Source organism: Oncorhynchus clarkii, chromosome 27 (genome assembly GCF_045791955.1).
Source record: "Oncorhynchus clarkii lewisi isolate Uvic-CL-2024 chromosome 27, UVic_Ocla_1.0, whole genome shotgun sequence".
Taxonomy (NCBI): Eukaryota; Metazoa; Chordata; class Actinopteri; order Salmoniformes; family Salmonidae; genus Oncorhynchus; species Oncorhynchus clarkii.
Window position 1 is genome coordinate 32644558 of NC_092173.1, and position 25084 is coordinate 32669641.

General features: G+C 44.9%; 1 protein-coding gene across 1 annotated transcript in view; it reads left to right on the forward strand.

Moving 5' to 3' along the window:
• LOC139385488 (roundabout homolog 1-like) overlaps positions 1-25084 on the forward strand; it is a 400054-nt gene that overhangs the window by 117179 nt on the left and 257791 nt on the right. Inside the window, exon 3 of the mRNA XM_071130588.1 lies at positions 2079-2405. Within this exon, the coding sequence (XP_070986689.1) occupies positions 2079-2405 (327 nt within the window). The remainder of the gene's footprint in view (positions 1-2078; positions 2406-25084) is intronic.

Here is a 25084-nt window from a genome sequence, read left to right on the forward strand (position 1 = left end):
ACTTGAGTAAAAGTAAATCAAATTTGATTTAATTTGTCACATGTGCCGAATACAAAAGGTGTAAAAAACCTTACTGTGAAAGGCTGAATACAACAGGTGTAGAACTTACTGTGAAGGCTGAATACAACAGGTGTAGAACTTACTGTGATGGCTGAATACAACAGGTGTAGAACTTACTGTGAAGGCTGAATACAACAGGTGTAGAACTTACTGGGAAGGCTGAATACAACAGGTGTAGAACTTACTGTGATGGCTGAATACAACAGGTGTAGAACTTACTGTGAAGGCTGAATACAACAGGTGTAGAACTTACTGTGAAGGCTGAATACAACAGGTGTAGAACTTACTGGGAAGGCTGAATACAACAGGTGTAGAACTTACTGTGAAAGGCTGAATACAACAGGTGTAGAACTTACTGTGAAAGGCTGAATACAACAGGTGTAGAACTTACTGTGAAGGCTGAATACAACAGGTGTAGAACTTACTGGGAAGGCTGAATACAACAGGTGTAGAACTTACTGTGAAAGGCTGAATACAACAGGTGTAGAACTTACTGTGAAAGGCTGAATACAACAGGTGTAGAACTTACTGTGAAAGGCTGAATACAACAGGTGTAGAACTTACTGTGACAGGCTGAATACAACAAGTGTAGAACTTACTGTGACAGGCTGAATACAACAGGTGTAGAACTTACTGTCAAAGGCTGAATACAACAGGTGTAGAACTTACTGTGAAATGCTTACTTGCAAGCCCTTAACCAACAATGCAGTATTAAGAAAAATAAGAGTTAACAACATATTTACTAAATAAACCAAAGTTTAAAAAAGTAACACAATAAAAGAACAATAACTAAGGCTATATACAGGTGTTACTGGTACCGAGTCAATGTGCGGGCTACAGGTTAGTCGATGTAATTGATGTAATATGTACATGTAGGTAGAGGTAAAGTAACTAGGCCGCCCTAGAGCGTTGGACTAGTAATCAAAAAGTTGCACATTCAAATCCCCGAGCTGACAAGGTACAAATCTGTCATTCTGCCCCTGAACAAGGCAGTTAACCCACTGTTCCTAGGCCGTCATTGAAAATAAGAATTTGTTCTTAACTGACTTGCCTAGTTAAATAAAGGTAAAATAAATAAAGATAATGAACAGAGAGATGCAGCAGTGTAAAAAAAGGGGGCCAATGCAAATTATCCAGGTAGTCCTTTGATGAACTGTTCAGGAGTCTTATAGCTTGGGGATAGAAGCTGTTAAGTAACCTTTTGGTCCTAGACTTGGCCCTCCGGTACTACTTGCCATGTGGTAGCAGAGCGAACAGTCTATGACTAGGGTGGCTGGAGTCTTTGACAATTTTTTGGGCCTTCCTCTGACATCGCCTGGTATAGAGGACCTGGATGACAGGAAGCGTGGCCCCGGTGATGTACTGGGCCTTACACACTACCCTCTGTAGTTCCTTGCAGTCGGATACCGAGCTGTTGCCATACCAGGCGGTGATGAAGCCAGTCGTGTCAGTCAAAGATCAGTCAGTCAAAGATACCTTCATAGAAAATGACTCAAGTAAAAGTGAAAGTAACTTTCACTACTTCAGGTAAGGTATTTGGTTTTAAAAATTAAAAGTATAAATTATTTCAAATACCTTATATTAAGCAAACCAGGCAGCACCATTTTCTTGTTTTTCTTATTTTACTGATAGCCAGAGGCACACTCCAACTCTAAGATATAATTTACAATGAAGCATGTGTGTTTAGTGAGTCTGCCAAATCAGAGGAAGTAGGGATGAACTGGGATGTTCTCTTGATAAGTGTGTGAATTAGACCATTTCCCTGTCATTCTAAGCATTCAAAATGGCTGTCAGGGAAAATGTATGGAATAAAAATTACATAATAAATATAAAAGTTGTCAAACATATAAATAGTATAGAAAAGTACAGAAACCCCCCAAAACGACTTAAGTAGTACTTTCAAGTATTTTTATTGAAGTACTTTACAGCACTAGTTAAGGATAGGGTAAAGAGTCCTAGCTGGCCTGTTGACCCCTAAAATATAGTGTTCTCAACTCTCTTTCCTCTTCTCTTCCCAGGATCCCGTCTGCGCCAGGAGGACTCCCCACCCCGGATCGTAGAGCACCCCTCTGACCTGATCGTGTCCAAGGGGGAGCCCGCCACCCTCAACTGCAAGGCGGAGGGGCGGCCCAGCCCCACGGTGGAGTGGTACAAGGACGGGGAGCGGGTAGAAACGGACCGGGACAACCCTCGATCTCAACGCATGCTGCTGCCCAGCGGCTCCCTCTTCTTCCTACGTATCGTCCACGGACGACGCTCCAAACCGGATGAGGGCTCCTACGTCTGCGTCGCCCGCAACTACCTGGGAGAAGCTGTCAGCCACAACGCCTCGTTGGAAGTAGCATGTAAGTGCAGCTCATGTTGGGGCATTTCTTATTTCCTCTTGGGCCTCTGGGCCTCTGGGTTCTGTGTGAATGGAAGAGAAGGGGGTTTAGACTGGAGCTGGGGCTGAATAGAAGACTCCAGTTTCCTACTCTATTTCCCCCTCAATGTGCTCATTGAGTTGGATAATCTCACAGGAGATGGTTCAGGATGAGTTTGGCCCATTTGCCCCAGTAGGGCTGGGGAGGCCTGGGGGCAGCTGGCCTGAGCATCCCAGGGGGGGGGGGGGGGGGGTGCTCCTGTAAAGGGCCCTTGGTAGGGGGTCAGGAGCTACAATAGGAACAAAGTGCTTTCTGTTGTCCTTCTAGCTCTGGTGTTTGTCAGGGAGATGGATCAGAGTTTTTATACACAAATCAGTTCAGTCATTGTATCTGTGTTTGGTCTTCTTTTAGTAGAGAGAGTTACTTACCTCAGTTGTCTCCTTGGTTGTAGACTAGACTAGTGGAGCTCCTCTTTATTGCCTGCTAGACGGTCTTAATGATGGACCTGCTTTGATGTGGAGGGGGCATTCCATCATTGTGAGGGTCAGTGACAAGGCTGAAAGGTTTGGGGCTAAAAGCTTTCAAACAAATAGACATTGGATAATATAGAGTACATAGAAAGAGGACGGACATCGCTGCTTAGTCATTTAACTCTTAGCATAATGATTGGTGCTCTGTGTTGACAAATATGTCCTCAAGGCTGGTTGGTTTCTGAGGTCAGATCTTAGACATGTCATCTGTACTGTGTCTCTAATGGCTGGTCTGAGGTCAGCTCTTAGACACATTATCTGTGCTGTTTGGAGAGGGAACGTTGAGAAGAGGATCGCAGATATCAACCGCTTCTCAAGCATGTCTAGGAGCTGTCACCAAGGCCCTCATTGTAATCTAATCGAAAGAGAGGGGTTCGGGGGATGGGCGGTGGTCTTTTTTAGGGTGCTGGTGACTGGCTGGGGCTGGAGGGGAGGATCTGATGGTGTGTAGGGAAGTGGGGATGAATACTAAAGGCCACATGAGCAGGCAAGATACATTCTGTATGTCAGCTGTGGAGTTACTATACCTTCTTAGTATTTGGTTGTGGATGTTGTGTATACTTATAACTCTTGATGTACCATCAGGTGTGTACTACAACAGAGCAGTATTTCAAGATAATTGAAATAGCCATAATTAAAAAGATGAATAAAAAAGGATTCAATTGTTGCTTTCAAAGCCTCTGCCTTTGAAATGAGAGAGCCTGGTACCATGGGAGGACCATGGGAATATAGTAGCAGTGGGTTGGTCACAGAAGACCGCAGCTGAAACCATACCCTGTGTGTTAGTGGTGGTGGGGACAGTGTCATGTCCTCATCTCTTAGATCTCACCCCAGAGTCAGGCTCTGCTGCCCCAAACTGATGACTGTTCCTCTGCTGTCTTTTATTCACTCAGTCACTCACCCTGCATGGTTAGAGGCCTGCCTTCAGAAAGACTGAAGGCCTCCCAATGAATACATCAAATAGAAATATCAAGGAAAATAAACAGAGAGTCAAACAGGGCCCCAGTTTCCATAAATTGGAATGCTAAAAATATTCCCCCCAAAAGTGGACGATATGGGGTATTTATTTCAGAGGTGGGTTCTTCAAGTAGAAGAACAAGAGGTTTGGCTGGAGCAGGATGGTAGCAGGACTGGAGCGGTGCAGGCCAGAGTAGAGACAGTGGCTGGCCTGGCCCTGCCCACAGCACTGGGCTGCTTATTCTGGACCAGGTTCAAAAGGACCCATAATGACAAGGTTCTGAGCTGCAGCCCTCTCTCGCTGTCTCACTCTGTTTCTCTGACCCCCATTCTCTACCACTCACACTCCCCCACATATCATTTTGTTGTCGGAGCAGCCAGGATAGAACCCTGCAGGAGAGAGAAGGAGAGAGCAGAGAAAACTAAGCACTGAGCTTTTACAAGACCTTGTTTAAACTTCAGGACAGGGACAGAGTATACAGGCCTTTTAAAAACATTATTTGGACTTTGCATGCTTGTGTTTGCTGAAAAATGTTAGCCGAATCTCAAATTTATCCTAGTTTATCCATTTGACATTTTAGCGTTTTATTCCCAGGATTTTTTGGCTAATTCTACGGTGAGTTCATGAAACTCCAGAGAAGGAAGTTAACGCATTAACAGTGTTTACTCTACCAAGCTCTCAGAGCCCTGCAAGAACACTGTTATTCTGACGACCTGGCTTTTACAGTCCTCCTACACTCGAGCGACTGTAAACATAAGTTACAACAAGTCATGTTTTGCCAGGTTGAGGCGAGCTAACCCAGTTTGTTTGGTTTATCATTAATGACACACAGTACAGAGCCGCAATCTCTCCATCCGACCCTCTTAATATAGACAAGGTTAATGCATTCACCATGAATCATGGTAGTCGTGTTTATTCTATACTATATTACTGTATACTATACTATACTATACTATACTTAAACAATAAGGCACGAGGGGTGTGGTATATGGCCAATATACCAGGGCTAATTGCTGTTCTTATGGATTGTTTTATTCTTTTTTTAATTAACCTGTATTAAGGGATACAGCACTTAGCCGTGGTATATTGGCCATATACCACAAACCCCTGAGGTACCTTATTGCTATTATAAACTGGTTGCCAACATAATTAGAACAGTAAAAATAAATGTTTTGTCATACCCATGGTATAAGATAGGATATACCACTGCTTTCAGCCAATCAGCATTCAGGGCTTGAACCACCCAGTTTATAATATACTGTAATTGCCTAGTTAAATAAGGTTAAATACAAATAAATAAAAAAGTATATAATATACTATACTATATAATACTATACTATAGTGTGCTGTACTACAGTACTATACTATATGTTCTATACTATACCACACTGTACTATAATATAATATACCGTACTGTACTATACTATACTGTACTATACCATACTGTACTATACTATAGTGTGCCGCAATGTATTGTACTAAACTATACCATAGTGTACGCTACTGTAGTGTACTATATTATACTATACTGTGCTATACTATAATGTGCTATACTATACTGTATTATACAGTACTGTACTATACTATGGTGTACTATAATATATTGTACTATACTATACTGTACTATACTACACTATAGTGTACTATACTATACTGTACTATACTATAGTGTACTATAATATATAGTTCTATACTGTACTATACTATACTGTGCTGTACTATAATGTACTATACTGGTATGTACTATGCTATACTGTACTAAACTCTACTGTGCTATACTATGCCTTGCTATACTATAATATACTATCCTATGCTGTACTGTACTATGCTGTACTATACTATACTGTACTATTCTATAATGTACTATACTGTACTATACTATAATGTACTGTACTATTCTATAATGTAATATTCTCTAATGTACTATACTATAGTGTACTATACTATACTGTACTATACTGTACTGTACTATGCTATACTGTACTATACTATACTGTACTGTCGATACTCAAACAGGGACAAGGTTGGATTAATTCTCTCTCTATTGATGTTTGCTTTGTATTTGTAATGGAGACGCCAAGTATTGAGACAGCTTTGTTCCTATTTAATAGCATGGAGAGCAAAGAGAGATAGAGATGTACTGTTTAAATACAGAGAGGACTGACTGGCTGACTGGTTGGCTGACTGGCTGACTGACTGGTTGGCTGACTGGCTGGCTGACTGGCTGACTGACTGGCTGACTGACTGGCTGGCTGACTGCTTGGCTGACTGGTTGGCTGACTGGCTGACTGACTGGCTGACTGACTGGCTGACTGAACCTGCTCTCTAGCAGGCTAGAGTCCTCTGACTGCACTGCAGGCTACATTAAGTCATGTACAGTATCCAGCTGCCTTTCAAAGAATGACAAAAATTCCCCACCCTAGTTTTTTATGCTTTCTTTACTCAAAACATAGAACTCTGGGATTTTTTTAACTGCAGCTGTTAAAACAAGGATCAAAGCCAGAAACAATTTTAGACTTAACGAAATAGAAAACAAAGGTATTCTAGAGACAGTCTTCCAAAGGGCCGACCATTATCCTCATCTCTCACTTTTTACTGTGTGTTAATGTGTTAACACTGTGTAGGTGCCACTGTGTAGGTCTCCCTTTTCTCTCCTTCTCTGCCCTCTCTCTCTCTCTCGCTCTCCTTTCTCTCTCTTCCACTCACACACTAACACACACATGCAGTGCTGTGTACAGTTGACTATCAACCTTGGCTGTATCAAAGTAGTTTCCTCTTACCCATTGTACAGTACAGACTACAGAGTGCTGAGAGGCACTAAGAATAGCTTCCTGCTTGCCTGGAGGGTCGGTGGGTGAGATAGTGAAGTGAGGTAATGGACGGCACGCTGCTCCACTTGACAGAGATATAACACTGGGGTCTGCTGTTTGTCTAGTGGCCTGGCTGGCTGTCTGGCTGGCTGCACAGAGCTACTGATCACACAAGCACAGCACAGCACAGCACAGGGCTCACTGCTGGGCTCATGAACACATGGATAGACATGGCTCTCTGGAGTTCTGAGTCACTCCATTGAGAAAGAGAACGAGAGATGTACAGTTGAAGTCAGAAGTTTAATTACACTTAGGTTGGAGTCATTAAAACTCATTTTTCAACCACTCCACAAATTTCTTGTTAACAAACTATAGTTTTGCAAGTCGATTAGGACATCTACTTTGTGCATGACGCAAATCATTTTTCCAACAATTGTTTACAGACAGATTATTTCACTTATATTTCACTGTATCACAATTCTAGTGGGTCAGAAGTGTACATACACTAAGTTGACTGTGCTTTTAAAAAGATTTGAAAATTCCAGAAAATGATGTCATGGCTTTAGAAGCTTCTGATTGACATCATTTGAGTCAATTAGGGGTGTACCTGTGGATGTATTTCAAGGCCTACCTTCAAACTCAGTGCCTCTTTGCTTGACATCATGGAAAAATCAAAAGAAAACAGCCAAGATCTCAGTACGCAAGTATAAAACACCATGTGACCACGCAGCCGTCATACCGCTCAGGAAGGGAACGTGTTCTGTCCTAGAGATGAACGTACTTTGGTGTGAAAAGTGCAAATCAATCCCAGAACAACAGCAAAGGACCTTGTGAAGATGCTAGAGTAAACAGGTACAAAAGTATCTATATCCACAGTAAAACGAGTCCTATATCGACATAATCTGAAAGGCCGCTCAGCAAGGAAGAAGCTACTGCTCCAAAACCGCCATAAAAAAGCCAGACTACGGTTTGCAACTGCACATGGGGACAAATATCATACTTTTTTTGAGAAATGTCCTCTGGTGTGATGAAACAAAAATATAACCGTTTGGCCATAATGACCATTGTTATGTTTGGAGGAAAAAGGAGGAGGCTTGCAAGCCGAAGAACACCATCCCAACAATGAACTGAACTGAAATAGCACGTGCGAGCAAGGAGGCCTACAAACCTGACTCAGTTACACCAGCTCTGTCAGGAGGAATGGGCCAAAATTCACCCAACTTATTGTGGGAAGCTTGTGGAAGGCTACCTGACACGTTTGACCCAAGTTAAACAATTTAAAGTCAAAGCTACCAAATACTAATTGAGTGTATGTAAACTTCTAACCCACTGGGAATGTGATCAAAGAAATAAAAGCTGAAATAAATAATTCTCTCTACTATTATTCTAACATTTCACATTCTTAAAATAAAAGTAGTGATCCAAACTGACTTAAAACAGGGAATTGTATTAGGATTAAATGTCAGGAATTGTTAAAAACTGAGTTTAAATGTATTTGGCTAAGGTTTATGTAAACTTCTGACTTCAACTGTACATATACATTTATAGTATGACCATATTAGAGGCACATATTTCATTCAGATTTCCATATTTATGTTATTTTATTTTCCCTTTTGTACTTTTGCACATTGTTACAACACTGTATATGTATATGACATTTCACATGTCTTTATTCTTTTGGAACTTCTGAGAGAGTTGGAGGGAGGGATGGTGGGAGAGAGGGAGAGAGATAGAGATAGAGATCCTGTCAATCTTATATTTGAATAGATCTCTTTTATAACACTTAAGTAACACACTTGATATAGTCCTAGACACAATGTCAAGCTATCCTGCTCCTGAGTGGGGGAGGGTTATGACCCGGGGTGCATAGAGAGAGGGTTGATCCTGGAAGACACAGGGCTGTGCCTGGGGCTCATCTATGGAGCGGGGTGGGGTGGAGCAGCGGGGGACAGTTGGCAAGTGCCAGTGTAAAGACTCCCACTGCTCTGAGTACCCGCCTGTCTCCTGAGCAGGAAATCCCTTGTACTACATCTGTTGGCCCTCAAAGAGCCAGGGTCTTTATGTCAACCCCCACACCCACTACCCAAATCCCAACGTATGAAATCCATCAGGATTCTGTTTCATACCGCTGTCCTCGCTCAGTCAGTGTCTTCTCTTCCCTGCCCCCTCATTTCTCCCCTACCCCTCCTTCCCCTTCCCCTCTCTCTCTTTGCCACACATTGAAATATAATTAGTCTCAGTCCTCTCCTGGCCTTCCTTCAACTGCACTAATTATTTATTTGCTACAGTGTTTCATGAACTAGTTTTTACATGACCCAGGGATGGCAGCTCTTGTCTGGTCTTTTTCTCACAGAGTTCCAGGAGAACCCTCTCACATCTTGTTCTCTCTTAACGTTGTTGTATAAATTCATTTTATCCCTCTCTTTTTTCTGATGCATAAGAGTTGTAAAATGTTAAGTTCTGCTAATTCCAATGACGGGAGAGACGGGAGAGGGAGAGAGAGGGAGAGAGAGGGAGGGAGGGAGAGAGAGGGAGGGAGAGAGAGGGAGGGAGAGAGAGGGAGGGAGGGAGGGAGAGGGAGGGAGAGAGAGGGAGGGAGGGAGGGAGGGAGGGAGAGAGAGAGAGGGAGAGAGAGGGAGGGAGAGAGGGTGGGAGAGGGAGAGAGAGGGAGGGAGAGAGAGAGAGAGGGAGAGAGAGGGAGGGCGATAGAGGGAGGGAGAGAGAGAGAGAGGGAGGGAGAGTGAGAGAGAGGGAGAGAGGGAGAGAGAGGGTGGGAGAGGGAGAGAGAGTGGGAGAGAGGGAGATAGAGGGTGGGAGAGGGAGAGAGAGGGTGGGAGAGAGAGGGAGGGAGAGGGAGAGAGAGAGAAGGAGGGAGAGGGAGAGAGAGGGAGGGAGAGAGAGATAGGGTGGGAGAGGGAGAGAGAGGGAGGGAGAGGGAGGGAGAGGGAGAGAGAGGGTGGGAGAGGGAGAGAGAGGGAGAGAGAGGGAGGGAGAAGAAAAGAGCAGCCCAGTGGGTGTTGGTGTGTTGCAGCTCTGTAGCAGTTATTTGTCTCAGAGAGGTTCATGGCAAATTGGTGAAAACAGCCGAGCCAGAGTCTGCTCTGTTAGTCTACATGAAGCTGAGACGTGGGTGAAATACCACCGTGTTCCATCACAGCAGCAAGATTTGTGACCTGTTGCCACAAGAAAAGGGCAACCAGTGAAGAGCAAACACCATTGTAAATACAACCTATATTTATGTTTATTTATTTTCCCTTTTGTACTTTAACTATTTGCACATCACTACGACACTGTATATAGACATAATATGACATTTGAAATGTCTTTATTTTTTGGATCTTTTGAAAGTAATTTTGTTCATGATCTATTTCACTTGCTTTTGCAATGTAAACATTTGTTTCCCATGTCACTAAAGACCTTACATTGAATTTGAGTAGGTGAGTGAAGTGAGAGTGTGACGTGAGTGAACTTTGAACTCCAAGATACCAGTAGTCTAAAAATGATTTAAATGTACCTCTCTATGCTATGGGTTTTACAGCATGTCCCTATTAGCCATGACATCATACGGTATGTTCCTGGAAGGCTGTTGGCTTGTTTGAATTGGCTGTTGGGTGTGGATGTAGTTCAAGGCTTTTTCTCTGAAATACTCTTAATCCTTTAATGACATGGGAAACAAACCAAATAATTACGCTCCCCATAGTACATCACTGTCAGTCCTATCTCCATTCTATCACTATGTATCCATAGTACATCACTGTCAGTCCTATCTCCATTCTATCACTATGTATCCATAGTACATCACTGTCAGTCCTATCTTCATTCTATCACTATGTATCCATAGTACATCACTGTCAGTCCTATCTCCATTCTATCACTATGTATCCATAGTACATCACTGTCAGTCCTATCTCCGTTCTATCACTATGTATCCATACTACATCACTGTCAGTCCTATCTCCATTCTATCACTATGTATCCATAGTACATCACTGTCAGTCCTATCTCCATTCTATCACTATGTATCCATAGTACATCACTGTCAGTCCTATCTCTGTTCTATCACTATGTATCCATAGTACATCACTGTCAGTCCTATCTCCATCCTATCACTATGTATCCATAGTACATCACTGTCAGTCCTATCTCCATCCTATCACTATGTATCCATAGTACATCACTGTCAGTCCTATCTCCATCCTATCACTATGTATCCATAGTACATCACTGTCAGTCCTATCTCCATCCTATCACTATGTATCCATAGTACATCACTGTCAGTCCTATCTCCATTCTATCACTATGTATCCATAGTACATCACTGTCAGTCCTATCTCCATTCTATCACTATGTATCCATAGTACATCACTGTCAGTCCTATCTCCGTTCTATCACTATGTATCCATAGTACATCACTGTCAGTCCTATCTCCATCCTATCACTATGTATCCATAGCACAGGGTAGAGATGGAGGGTAGAGGGGCTGGCCCATGGTATGACCAATCACTCTATGGCTGACCTGCCTCTGCTCTGACAGCTTGCTGGGTTAGCCAGCCAAGTCAACCACATGCCCTCCAGCACCAAGAATACAGACCGTGTCTCTCTCCTTCCAATCTCTCTTTTTACTTCATCCATCACTATTTTCACTTCATCCATCACTATTTTCACTTCATCCATCTCTCTATTCACTTCATCCATCTCTCTATTCACTTCATCCATCTCTCTTTTCACTTAATGTATCTCTCTATTCACTTCATCCATCACTTGTTTCACTTCATCCAACTCTCTATTCAGTTCATCCATCTCTCTATTCACTTCATCCATCTCTCTATTAACTTCATCCATCTCTCTTTTCACTTAATGTATCTCTCTTTTCCTCCAAAATGAGAGGCATATGAAAGGGAGAAAGTCAGACAGTGGAAGATTTCTGTACATCCGACTGCAAAAATGCAGAATTTGCTCAGGATTATTTTCAGTGTGTATCCCACTCCACAATCTGATTTCTCAAGGTGGATTCCATCTCATTTCCACTGTCAACCTAGTATTCAACAGTGGATCCATCCACTATCTTCTCTAATCTATTATCAGATTGAGCAGGGTGGGGTTTAGGAGGAACCACAACCATAAAACAATGAAGAGGCCATTGTTGGTTATAAAACAACCTCATAAATGATGGAATGATTTTGTCTACAGGATGAGCTAAATCTCTTCAGCCCCGATGGCCTTGCTGGTGTTTGATCCTGCTTGTAGGCAGGCTGTAAAGAGATGTAGAGCTAAATGTACTAGATGAGACAGGATGGAGTACTCCAGCCATAGTCAATCCCCCTCCATATCCATGCCTCGCGGCTCTACTTTGATAGAATACTTATGTAGGAAATGGCTTATTTCCTCAGACGAGGGTGGATAAGTTGACTGGTATTGAGTCTGCTTAACACATTTTGTGTCCTTGGGTGTTTTCATAGTCTGTCTTGGCTCCTCTGCAGGGTGACATTACACAGACATCCAGTGATCTGCTTTGAGAAACGACATGGCTCATTCAGCTTTCCGGCTGAGTGCCTGTACACTCCTCTGAGCCCCTCTGTGTCGCACCCGGGTCTCTCGTCACCAGGGTGACCGCTGATTCATCACAAAGTAATCCCTGCCTGGGGTTGCTGGGCTCTGAGCTGAGGAGGAGAGGATCATGGGTAGGATGGGTCCCACAGAGACCAGGAAGTGTCTGTGTGATATGACGATGACGTGTCTGAGCCAGGTCAGGCTAACCCAGGGGGCCAGGTCAGGCTAACCCAGGGGGCCAGGTAAGGCTAACCCAGCCTTCTGATTGGAGGAGGAAAGATTAGGGAATACCAGGAGGCCTATACCCTCATAGCAGACAGTAGTATATAAGAGATGTGTGTGCTTGAGTCAAATGCCCAAGGCTAAGCCCTGATAGTAGAGTAGGTACTTCAACATTCATCCTTTTAGCAGGAGAGAGTGTGTGTGCATTTCCATGTTCTGTATGTGTGTCTATGTTTGGGTGTGTGACCCTATGTTCTTGGGCCCAATGTGTGTCTATGTGCGTGTGCGTGTGCGTGTGTGTGTGTGTCTCTCAGTGAGGGCCTGGTGAGTCTGTGTTATGGGGTCTAATGTCTGGTCCTCTCCAGTGGAGGGCTGCTGGTGTTAGTCTTGATGTGGGGTGTAATCCCCCTCTTGGTCTCTCCTGTGGGTTGGAGTAGAGTCTCTCTCCCTGGTGTCTGGATGTATGATGCTGTTCTGCTGCTGTTCTGACGCTGTTCTGCTGCTGTTCTGATGCTGTTCTGCTGCTGTTCTGATGCTGTTCTGCTGCTGTTCTGAGGCTGTTCTGCTGCTGTTCTGATGCTGTTCTGCTGCTGTTCTGCTGCTGTTCTGCTGCTGTTCTGATGCTGTTCTGCTGCTGTTCTGCTGCTGTTCTGATGCTGTTCTGCTGCTGTTCTGATGCTGTTCTGATTCTGTTCTGCTGCTGTTCTGCTGCTGTTCTGCTGCTGTTCTGATGCTGTTCTGATGCTGTTCTGATGCTGTTCTGATTCTGTTCTGCTGCTGTTCTGATGCTGTTCTGATGCTGTTCTGCTGCTGTTCTGCTGCTGTTCTGCTGCTGTTCTGATGCTGTTCTGCTGCTGTTCTGATGCTGTTCTGCTGCTGTTCTGACGCTGTTCTTCTGCTGTTCTGCTGCTGTTCTGATGCTGTTCTGATGCTGTTCTGCTGCTGTTCTGCTGCTGTTCTGACGCTGTTCTGCTGCTGTTCTGATGCTGTTCTGCTGCTGTTCTGCTGCTGTTCTGATGCTGTTCTGCTGCTGTTCTGCTGCTGTTCTGCTGCTGTTCTGACGCTGTTCTTCTGCTGTTCTGCTGCTGTTCTGATGCTGTTCTGATGCTGTTCTGCTGCTGTTCTGCTGCTGTTCTGATGCTGTTCTGCTGCTGTTCTGACGCTGTTCTGCTGCTGTTCTGATGCTGTTCTGCTGCTGTTCTGCTGCTGTTCTGATGCTGTTCTGCTGCTGTTCTGCTGCTCTGCTGGAGTAGTCTGTTAATTAAACCTGGGCTAAGCCTTCACTTCACGTCTTCTATTGGAACTTCTCATTGCAGGACGATGGGGGCTAGAGAGGATTAAAGTGTTTAGAATGTAGGAACATATGATATTTAAAGGGATACTTCAGGATTTTGGCAAGGAACATATGATATTTAAAGGGATACTTCAGGATTTTGGCAATGAAGCCCTTTATCTACTTCCCCAGAGTCAGTTGAACTCGTGGATAATATTTGTATGTCTCTGTATGCAGAAGTTGCTAACTAGCGTTAGCGCAATTGCTGACTAGTGTTAGTGCAAAGACAGGAAGTCTGTAATAACTGCTAGTATGCTAGTGGATGCCATAGACTTCCAGTCATTGCACCAGCGCTAGTTACCATTGGCTCATGAAACTTCTTACTCTAACTTATGTCATACAGAGACATAACATTTTTATACATGAGTTCATCTGACTGGGGAAATAGATAAATGGCTGTAAAAACCTGAATGATCCCTTTAAGTCAACATTTGGTCAAAGAGGGATGGAAAACCCAAGGTGAACTCTCATTGAACTTGTGTTGCCATAGTTTTCTTCCTCACGGTATTGGTCCAAATGGCCACCTGCTATCATTATTAACTGACAAACTAGTTATATACTTCCTTCAGACTTTTCAGTGATACAAAACTTGGAAGATGGTACTGAGCGGATGTTTCCGTATATTTAATTTAATTCCATTTGATGTAAGGATGGCTGGTTTGCATGCTGTGTGTTGTATGTGACTCTGGGGACAGTATGGGGTGTTGAAAGGGACAGTATTGGGAGATCATTGGGCTGTCCAGAGGTGCAGGCTGACTGAGTCTCTCCTTCTGTTCCATAGACAGATAAAGCAGGAAGCAGCTGCTTCTGGATAACTTCTGCTGATACCTACCTCTGATGTCTCTGCTTTCTATCCAACATTTTCTCTCTCTCTCTCTCTCTCTCTCTCTCTCTCTCTCTCTCTCTCTCGCTCTCTCGCTCTCTCACTCTCTCGCTCTCTCTCTCTCTCTCTGTCCATCTGTGGGAATGAGGCTTCCAGGTGGCCAAGAGAGAGCAAGGGGGGGAGACAGGGCCGGAATCTAGGAAAGGTATGAGAGAGAGATTGCATTTGACATAGTGCCTTTGTCACTGAGCCAAGTTGTCTTTCAAGGTGCATTGCAGAGCCTTGGGCTGGGGGGATGGAGGGAGTGCGAGGAAAGGAAAAACAGCTGAAACTTTATCACAGATGTAGCATGTTGCACTGCCTGGAGCGTGACAGACAGGGAAAGGAGATGGTGAGGTAAGCAAGAAACACAGATACAGATCAGGCCTCTGTAAATACATACAAATACGTTCTCCTGTTAGTCTTCTAGTGTCTCCTGAAATAGTCTCTCCTGTTAGTCTTCTAGTGTCTACTGAAATAGTCTCTCCTGTTAGTCTTCTAGTGTCTACTGAAATAGTCTCTACTGTTAGTCTTCTAGTGTCTACTGAAATAGTCTCTCCTGTTAGTCTTCTAGTGTCTACTGAAATAGTCTCTCCTGTTAGTCTTCTAGTGTCTACTGAAATAGTCTCTCCTGTTAGTCTTCTAGTGTCTACTGAAATAGTCTCTCCTGTTAGTCTTCTAGTCTCTACTGAAATAGTCCCTCCTGTTAGTCTTCTAGTGTCTACTGAAATAGTCTCTACTGTTAGTCTTCTAGTGTTTACTGAAATAGTCTCTCCTGTTAGTCTTCTAGTGTATACTGAAATAGTCTCTCATGTTAGTCTTCTAGTGTCTACTGAAATAGTCTCTCCTGTTAGTCTTCTAGTGTCTACTGAAATAGTCTCTCCTGTTAGTCATCTAGTGCCTACTGAAATAGTCTATCCTGTTAATCTTCTAGTGTCTACTGAAGTAGTCTAGTCTCTCCTGTTAGTCTTCTCGTGTCTACTGAAATAGTCTAGTCTCTCCTCTTAGTATTCTAGTGTCTACTGAAATATTCTAGTCTTTCCTAATAGTCTTCTAGTGTCTACTGAAATAGTATAGTCTTCTCTTAGTCTTCTAGTGTCTACTGAAGTAGTATAGTCTTCTCTTAGTCTTCTAGTGTCTACTGAAATAGTATAGTCTTCTCTTAGTCTTCTAGTGTCTACTGAAGTAGTATAGTCTTCTCTTAGTCTTCTAGTGTCTACTGAAATAGTCTATCCTGTTAGTCTTGTAGTTTTTACTGAAATAGTCTCTCCTGTTAGTACGCTAGTGTGTACTGAAATAGTCTAGTCTCTCCTGTTAGTCTTCGAGTGTCTACTGAAATAGTTTACTCTCTCCTGTTAGTCTTCTAGTGTCTACTGAAATAGTCTCTCCTGTTAGTACGCTAGTGTGTACTGAAATAGTCTAGTCTCTCCTGTTAGTCTTCTGGTGTCTACTGAAATAGTCTATCCTGTTAGTCTTCTTGTGTCTACTGAAATAGTCTAGTCTCTCCTGATAGTCTTCTAGTGTCTACTGAAATAGTCTCTTAATCTTCTGGTATCTACTGAAATAGTCTCTCCTGTTAGTCTTCTAGTGTCTACTGAAATTGTCTCTCCTGTTAGACTTCTAGTGTCTACTGAAATAGTCTCTCCTGTTAGTCTTCTAGTGTCTACTGAAATAGTCTTGCCTGTTAGTCTTCTAGTGTCTACTGAAATAGTATCTCCTGTTAGTGAACTTTCAGTGCTCTACTACTTCACTCACTGGTAAAGGGTTTAGCCTAGAGGAGCAATACCCCGGGACATTCAATTGTCTTCTAATTGCCCTTGGTTGCTAATGCTAGCAGTGACCTATCTTATCATGGGGGTGCTATTTGAGAGAAGATGCTGCCGGACACTAGTGACAGACATTGGAGCCTCTGGCTGGTTGTACTGGAGCCTGGTCTAAATCAGGCCTGCTGGTATGAGAGAAATGGCTGCTGATTAACATTATGTTACTCTGAGGCAAACCTGTTATTCTAACCTCTCTGTCATGACGGGGGTCCACCTCTAAGCCCCATATACCCTACATGGGGGTAGGATTATTGGTACATGCCCAGCTCATTAGACCAAGTACTACTACTAAGACCACTACAGTACTTCTCTCACAAAGCTGCTTACCATAAAATCAGTAGATGAAAGTTAAGGTATGTAATTGTAGCCAGGGCAAGGCAGCGTTTGGACTGTAGTGAACAGTGTCTTTGTTTGACCTATTATTATAAAGAATGTTATTTATGCCCCCACTGGCTTCAATGTAATCCATATATGTGTACTGTAGTGATTATGCTTGAAGCTAGAGCCAGTCTCAAGGGACTCTATAGAAACTAGTCCCATAATAAGAACAGTTGCAAGAGAAGAGATATACCTCTACTTCCCCTTTGTCTCTCCGTGACCTTTCTGGAGAGGGTGTGGCACTGAACCACAATAATCTCTATGTAACCAAACACTGCATAGCCTTACATAAAATAAGAGAGAGAGAGAGAGAAAGAGAAAGGGGAGAGATAGAGATAAAAGAAGGGGGTGATGGGCGTGTGGTGGTGTCTGTGTTGGTGAGTGTTTGGAGATGTGAGGGCATGTCAGATGTCTGACCTCCTCCCAGGCTGGGGGTGGAATTCCCCCTTTCCCCAGTCTCCGCTCTTCCCTCCTCCCTCTCATCTCATCCCTCTCCGCTCCCCCTCTCCGCTCCTCCATCTCCGCTCTTCCCTCTACGCTCCCCCTCTCCGCTCCCCCTCTCCGCTCCTCCATCTCCGCTCCCCCTCTCCGCTCCTCCATCTCCGCTCCCCCTCTCCGCTCCCCCTCTCCGGTCCCCCCTCTCCGCTCCCCCTCTCCACTCTACCCTCTCCGCTCCCCCCTCTCCGCTCTTCCCTCTCCGCTCCCCCTCTCCGTCCTTCCCTCTCCGCTCCCCCCTCTCCGCTCCCCCTCTCCGCTCTTCCCTCTCCGCTCCCCCTCTCTGTCCTTCCCTCTCCGCTCCCCCCTCTCCGCTCCCCCTCTCCACTCTTCCCTCTCCGCTCCCCCCTCTCCGCTCCCCCTCTCCACTCTTCACTCTCCGCTCCCCCCTCTCCGCTCCCCCTCTCCACTCTTCCCTCTCCGCTCCCCCTCTCCGCTCCCCCTCTCCGCCCTTCCCTCTCCGCTCCCCCTCTCCGCTCCCCCTCTCCGTCCTTCCCTCTCCGCCCTTCCCTCTCCGCTCCTCCATCTCCGCTCCTCCATCTCCACTCCCCCTCTCCACTCCTCCATCTCCGCTCCTCCATCTCCACTCCCCCTCTCCGCTCCCCCCCTCCGCTCCTCCATCTCCGCTCTTCCCTCTCCACTCTTCCCTCTCCGCTCCCCCTCTCCGCTTCTCCATCTCCGCTCCTCCATCTCCGCTCCCCCTCTCCACTCCCCCTCTTCACTCCCCCTCTCCACTCCCCCTCTCCGCTCCTCCATCTCCGCTCTTCCCTCTCCACTCTTCCCTCTCCGCTCCCCCCTCTCTTAGCATCAAGTTCTAATGTGTATTTAGTGCCACGGTTCTATTTGTCAGATTGGCTCACCTCTGATGGATGGGCTAGTCAGTCTGTAGGTGTGAGTGTCTGCCCCAGTCCCCTTCACAGCCCCTGCCCTCTATACCTCTCCGTTCCATTTATTTTATTCCAGCCATTACAATGAACTCGTCCTCATTTAGCGTCTCCCACCAGCCTCCTCTGCTCTACACTGCACTTTCTCTACTATAATGAGGACAGACCAAACCCCTTCAGTGGGACAGCTCAGCCTAGTCGCCTTCTATCCACCTCATAGTGGACTGGTCTACTGGTCCTCATAGTGGACTGGCCTACTGGTCCTCATAGTGGACTGGTCTTCTGGTCCTCATAGTGGACTGGCCTACTGGTCCTCATAGTGGACTGGTCTTCTGGTCCTCATAGTGGACTGGTCTACTGGTCCTCATAGTGGCCTGGCCTACTGGTCCTCATAGTGGACTGGTCTACTGGTCCTCATAGTGGCCTGGCCTACTGGTCCTCATAGTGTACTGGTCTACTGGTCCTCATAGTGTACTGATCTAATGGTCCTCATAGTGGACTGGTCTACTGGTCCTCATAGTGGACTGGCCTACTGGTCCTCATGGTGGACTGGCTTACTGGTCCTCATAGTGGACTGGTCTACTGGTCTTCATAGTGGACTGGTCTACTGGTCCTCATAGTGGACTGGTCTACTGGTCCTCCTAGTGGACTGGCCTACTGGTACTCATAGTGGACTGGCCTACTGGTCCTCATAGTGGACTGGCTTACTGGTCCTCATAGTGGACTGGCTTACTGGTCCTCATAGTGGACTAGCTTACTGGTTCTCCATGTTGAGGCAGGACCAGACCAGACATTGGTGTTGTGTTATTGAGATGATCCCTGGACCTCTCCTAGGCCGCATGTCTTATTGGGCCCTGCCAATGGGATTAGGACAGAGTGCTGACTCTGCAGGTGGTGGCATAAGTTAATTTGGCCCGCTGTTTAGAGCTATAATAGCTTATTGATTGGCTGACAGAGATGCAAGGAGCTGCATGGAAGGCCACAGAGAAAGGAGAGAATAAGTTAACCATCACTGAAAGTGCTGCCACATTTTAATCACTTTACCCAGGGTTCACCACTGCCATGTAAATTGTGTTCTTCCCTCTGATGTGTTTGACTGACATGGCTGAGAGTGAGACAGTGAGTAACTTGCTGATTCTTGCAAACCCTTCCTGTACTCCAGTCTGGCTCCTGCCTGCCATGTTCCTGAGGGAGACAGGTCTCCAGCCCCAGGGGCTGTGGCTAATTCATGCTAAGCTGTGGGGTTCATTTCAGCCATGCTGCACAGTGGTGATCTCCATCTGTTTGTTCTGGTCAGGACGTCTCAGTCGCCCTCTCCAGCTCCACTGGCCAGACCCTGGCAACACCTGACAGCTGGTCCAGCCATCACTCCTTCAGTCTGCTCCAGTGTATGTGTATTCTCAGAGGAACCCCGGCCCATTAGCGTTGATGTCACATGCGCTGCGGCCCGGTTACCTGGAAACTGCACGTTTCTTTCATTTGACTGGTGGCACTTTAGCTCTGCATGCTGCATGTAGTCCTACCATCAGCAGCGAGACGGAAAGAGAGTGAGAGTAAAGGGGCTCCCCTCTTCCAATGCGTGAAATGAGCCTATATCAACACAAATGTGTTTTAAGGCTATTATCTCCATTGGCCTTATTCTGACCATGTGGTGAAGCTCTTGTACTATGGCCTTTCTTGGTTGTGCTGTGTAGGAGAGCTGTGTGTTTAAAAATCAAATCAAATCACATTTTATTTGTCACATGCGCCGAATACAACATTTGTTGACCTCACAGTGAAATGCTTACTTACAAGCCCTTAAACAACAATGCAGTTTTAAGACAATACCCCCCAAAAAGTAAGAGATAAGAATAACAAATGATTAAAGAGCAGCAGTAAATAACAATAGCTGGGCTATATACAGGGGGTACCGGTACAGAGTCAATGTGGAGACTATATACAGGGGGTACCGGTACAGAGTCAATGTGGAGGCTATATACAGGGGGTACCGGTACAGAGTCAATGTGGGGGGCACCGGTGTCGAGGTAATTGATGTAATATGTACATTTAGGTATAGTTATTAAAGTGACTATGCATAGATAAAAACAGAGAGTGTAGCAGCAGCGTTCCAGAGGGTGGAGGGTGGGGGTAGAAGCTATTTAGGAGCCTCTTGGACCTAGACTTGGCGCTCCGGTACCGCTTGCCGTGCGGTAGCTGAGAGAACAGTCTATGACTAGGGTGGCTGTAATCTTTGACAACTGACACCGCCTGGTATAGAGGTCCTGGATGGCAGGAAGCTTGGCCCCGGTCATGTACTGGGCCTTACGCACTACCTTCTGTAGTGCTTTGCGGTCGGAGGCCGAGCAGTTGCCAAACCAGGCAGTGATGCAACCCATCAGGATGCTCTCCATAGTGCAGCTGTAAGGTTTGAGGTTCTGAGGACCCATGCCAAATCTTTTCAGTCTACTGAGGGGGAATTGGTTTTGTCGTACTCTCTTCACGACTGTCTTGGTGTGCTTGGACCATGTTAGTTTGTTGGTGATGTGAACGCCAAGGAATCTCTCAACCTGCTCTACTGCAGCCCCGTCAATGAGAATGGGGGCGTACTCGGTCCTCCTTTTCCTGTAGTCCACAGTCATCTCCTTTGTCTTGATCACGTTGAGGGAGAGGTTGTTGTCCTTGCACCACACGGTCAGGTCTCTGACCTGATTCCTATAGGCTGTCTCATTGTTGTCAGTGATCAGGCCACTGTTGTGTCATCAGCAAACTTAATGATGGTGTTGGAGTTGTGCCTGGCGTGCAGTGAACAGGGAGTACAGGAGGGGACTGAGCACGCACCCATGAGGGGCCCCCGTGTTGTGGATCAGCGTTGCGGATGTGTTGTTACCTACCCTTACCACCTGGGGGTGGCCCGTCAGGAAGTCCAGGATCCAGTTGCAGAGGTAGGTTTTTAGTGCCAGGGTCCTTAGTTTAGTGATGAGCTTTAAGGGCACTCTATGGTTTTGAATGCTGAGCAGTAGTCAATGAATAGCATTCTTACATAGGTGTTCCTTTTGTCCAGGTGTGAAAGGGCAGTGTGGAGTGCAATAGAGATTGCATCTTCAGTGGATCTGTTTGGGGGTATGCAAATTGGAGTGGGTCTGAGGTTTCTTGGATAATGGTGTTGATATGAGCCATGATCAGTCTTTCAAAGCATTTCAGACATGAGTGCCATGGGTCGGTAGTCATTTAGGCAGGTTAAAGCCAGTGACTGATGTGGTGTACTCCTCAATGCCATCGGAAGAATCCCGGAACATATTCCAGTCTGTGCTAGCAAAACAGTCCTGTAGTTTAGCATCTGCTTCATCTGACCACTTTTTTGCAGACCGAGTCACTGGTGCTTCCTGCTTAAAAATGTTCTTGTTAGCAGGAATCAGGAAGATAGAATTATGGTCAGATTTGCCAAATGTAGGGCGAGAGAGAGCTTTGTACACATCTCTGTGTGTGGAGTGAAGGTGGTCTAGAATGTGTTTTCTTTCTGGTTGCACATTTAACTTGCTGATAGAAATGAGGGGTCTAGAATGTGTTTTCTTTCTGGTTGCACATTTAACATGCTGATAGAAATGAGGGGTCTAGAATGTGTTTTCTTTCTGGTTGCACATTTAACTTGCTGATAGAAATGAGGGGTCTAGAATGTGTTTTCTTTCTGGTTGCACATTTAACTTGCTGATAGAAATGAGGGGTCTAGAATGTGTTTTCTTTCTGGTTGCACATTTAACTTGCTGATAGAAATGAGGGGTCTAGAATGTGTTTTCTTTCTGGTTACACATTTAACATGCTGATAGAAATGAGGGGTCTAGAATGTGTTTTCTTTCTGGTTGCACATTTAACATGCTGATAGAAATGAGGGGTCTAGAATGTGTTTTCTTTCTGGTTGCACATTTAACTTGCTGATAGAAATGAGGGGTCTAGAATGTGTTTTCTTTCTGGTTGCATATTTAACTTGCTGATAGAAATGAGGGGTCTAGAATGTGTTTTCTTTCTGGTTGCACATTTAACTTGCTGATAGAAATGAGGGGTCTAGAATGTGTTTTCTTTCTGGTTACACATGTAACATGCTGATAGAAATGAGGGGTCTAGAATGTGTTTTCTTTCTGGTTGCACATTTAACATGCTGATAGAAATGAGGGGTCTAGAATGTGTTTTCTTTCTGGTTGCACATTTAACATGCTGATAGAAATGAGGGGTCTAGAATGTGTTTTCTTTCTGGTTGCACATTTAACTTGCTGATAGAAATGAGGGGTCTAGAATGTGTTTTCTTTCTGGTTGCACATTTAACTTGCTGATAGAAATGAGGGGTCTAGAATGTGTTTTCTTTCTGGTTACACATTTAACTTGCTGATAGAAATGAGGGGTCTAGAATGTGTTTTCTTTCTGGTTGCACATTTAACTTGCTGATAGAAATGAGGGGTCTAGAATGTGTTTTCTTTCTGGTTGCACATTTAACTTGCTGATAGAAATGAGGGGTCTAGAATGTGTTTTCTTTCTGGTTGCACATTTAATTGCTGATAGAAATGAGGGGTCTAGAATGTGTTTTCTTTCTGGTTGCACATTTAACATGCTGATAGAAATGAGGGGTCTAGAATGTGTTTTCTTTCTGGTTGCACATTTAACATGCTGATAGAAATGAGGGGTCTAGAATGTGTTTTCTTTCTGGTTGCACATTTAACTTGCTGATAGAAATGAGGGGTCTAGAATGTGTTTTCTTTCTGGTTGCACATTTAACTTGCTGATAGAAATGGATCTTTCTGGTTGCACATTTAACTTGCTAATAGAAATGGATCTTTCTGGTTGCACATTTAACTTGCTAATAGAAATGGATCTTTCTGGTTGCACATTTAACTTGCTGATAGAAATGAGGTTAAACTGATTTCAGTTTCCCTGTATTAATGTCCCCAGCCACTAGGAGCGCCTTCCTCTGGATGAGCGTTTTCCTGTTTGCTTATGGAGGTATACAGCTCATTGAGTGCAGTTTTAGTACCAGAATCGGTCTGTGGTGGTATGAAGACAGCTACGAAAAATACAGCTGAAAACTCTCTAGGTAGATAGTGTGGTCTACAGCTTATCATGAGGTGAGCAAAACCTTGAGATTTCCTTAGATATTGTGCACCAACTGTTGTTTACATAAATGTATAGGCCACCGCCCCGAGTCTTACTGCTGTTCTGTCCTGCCGATAGAGTATATAACCCTCCACCTGTATGTTCTTAATGTCGACATTCAGCCACAACTCTGCCGGGGCGTCAGGGTAGCCTAGTGGTTAGAGCGTTGGACTAGTAACCGGAAGGTTGCACGTTCAAACCCCCGAGCTGACAAGGTACAAATCTGTCATTCTGCCCCTGAACCCACTGTTCCTAGGCCGTCATTAAAAATAAGAATTGGTTCTTAACTGACTTGCCTAGTTAAATAAAGGTAAAAAATAAAATAAAAACATTAGATATTACAGTTGTAATGTCCCGTTGGTAGGATAAACATGCTTTGAGTTCGTCACATTTATTTTCCAACGATTGAACGTTAGCTAGCAGGACGGAAGGCATGGGCAGATTAGCCTCTCTTCTCCTGATCCTCACAAGGCGCTCTGATCACTTTGTGCAAAATCTGCGTTTCCTCCAGCGAATAACGGGGATCTGGGCCTGGTCAGGTGTGTGTGTGTATTATATCCCTCCTGTCCGACTCATTGAAAAATAACTCTCCGTCCAGTTTGAGGTGAGCAATCGCAGTTCTGATGTCCAAAAGCTCTTTTCGGTCATAAGAGACGGTAGCAGCAACGTTTTGTACAAAACAAGTTACGAACTACGTGAAAAAACAAACAAAATGCATGGTTGGTTAAGAAATGATAAGACGGCAGCCTTCCCCTCCACGCCATTTTACGTTGGATCCCTTTCTCTACTGCCCACACTCCCCTACCCTGTGAGGGAATCACATGTCCTGCTGGGAGATATTCAGGGGGGAGAGGGCGTGAGCCCCATCCTGAGTTTTGGCTTCAGATAGGCTCACCTCAAATCCGGTCTGGCAAGTATCAATCTGTCTGCACTCCAACACTCAGTTATATCAGAGACAAACAGTCGCTGGGGGTGGAGAGAAAATGAGAGGGATTGTGTAAACAGAGAGACAAGAAGTAGTGACCTTGTCCTCCACACAAACACACACACACACACACACACACACACACACACACACACACACACACACACACACACACACACACACACACACACACACACACACACACACACACACACACACACACACACACTGACCTGGTGGATGAGGCCTTATCTGGCATTTGGGAGACAACCGGGACAACATGTGGCATAACCTTCTCCTCACCCGTGGTCCTCCAAACAATCCCCTCTCCTGACAGGCTTTGTCTGAAGACCCTGCCAAGGCCCTACTCAACCACTAGATGATTCCTTTGTCAGGAAGTGCCATGCTGCTGGTTAAAATAGCTTTTGGACTCGGTGACATTAAGATCAGAGGAAGAAGAGGAAGGGAGAAGAAAGGAACGACAATGAAAGAGAAGTGTTAAAAAGTAGATGGGAAACAAGCTACTGCTAGAAGACGGGAGGAGAGAGAAGACTATAGAGGAGGTTACAGTTGGACAGGGAGCCTCTCTCTCTCTCTCTCTCTCTCTCTCTCTCTCTCAGCTTGCATGGTGGAGATAAGAGGGACAGGTGGTTTTCTGTTCTCTTAAACAACTCAGACAGCTGGCAACTCTCTGGCTATGCACTCGTTGGAGAATTTGTGTATGTATGTGCGTGTGCGTGCGTGCGTGTGTGCAAGTGTTTCTAGATCCATGT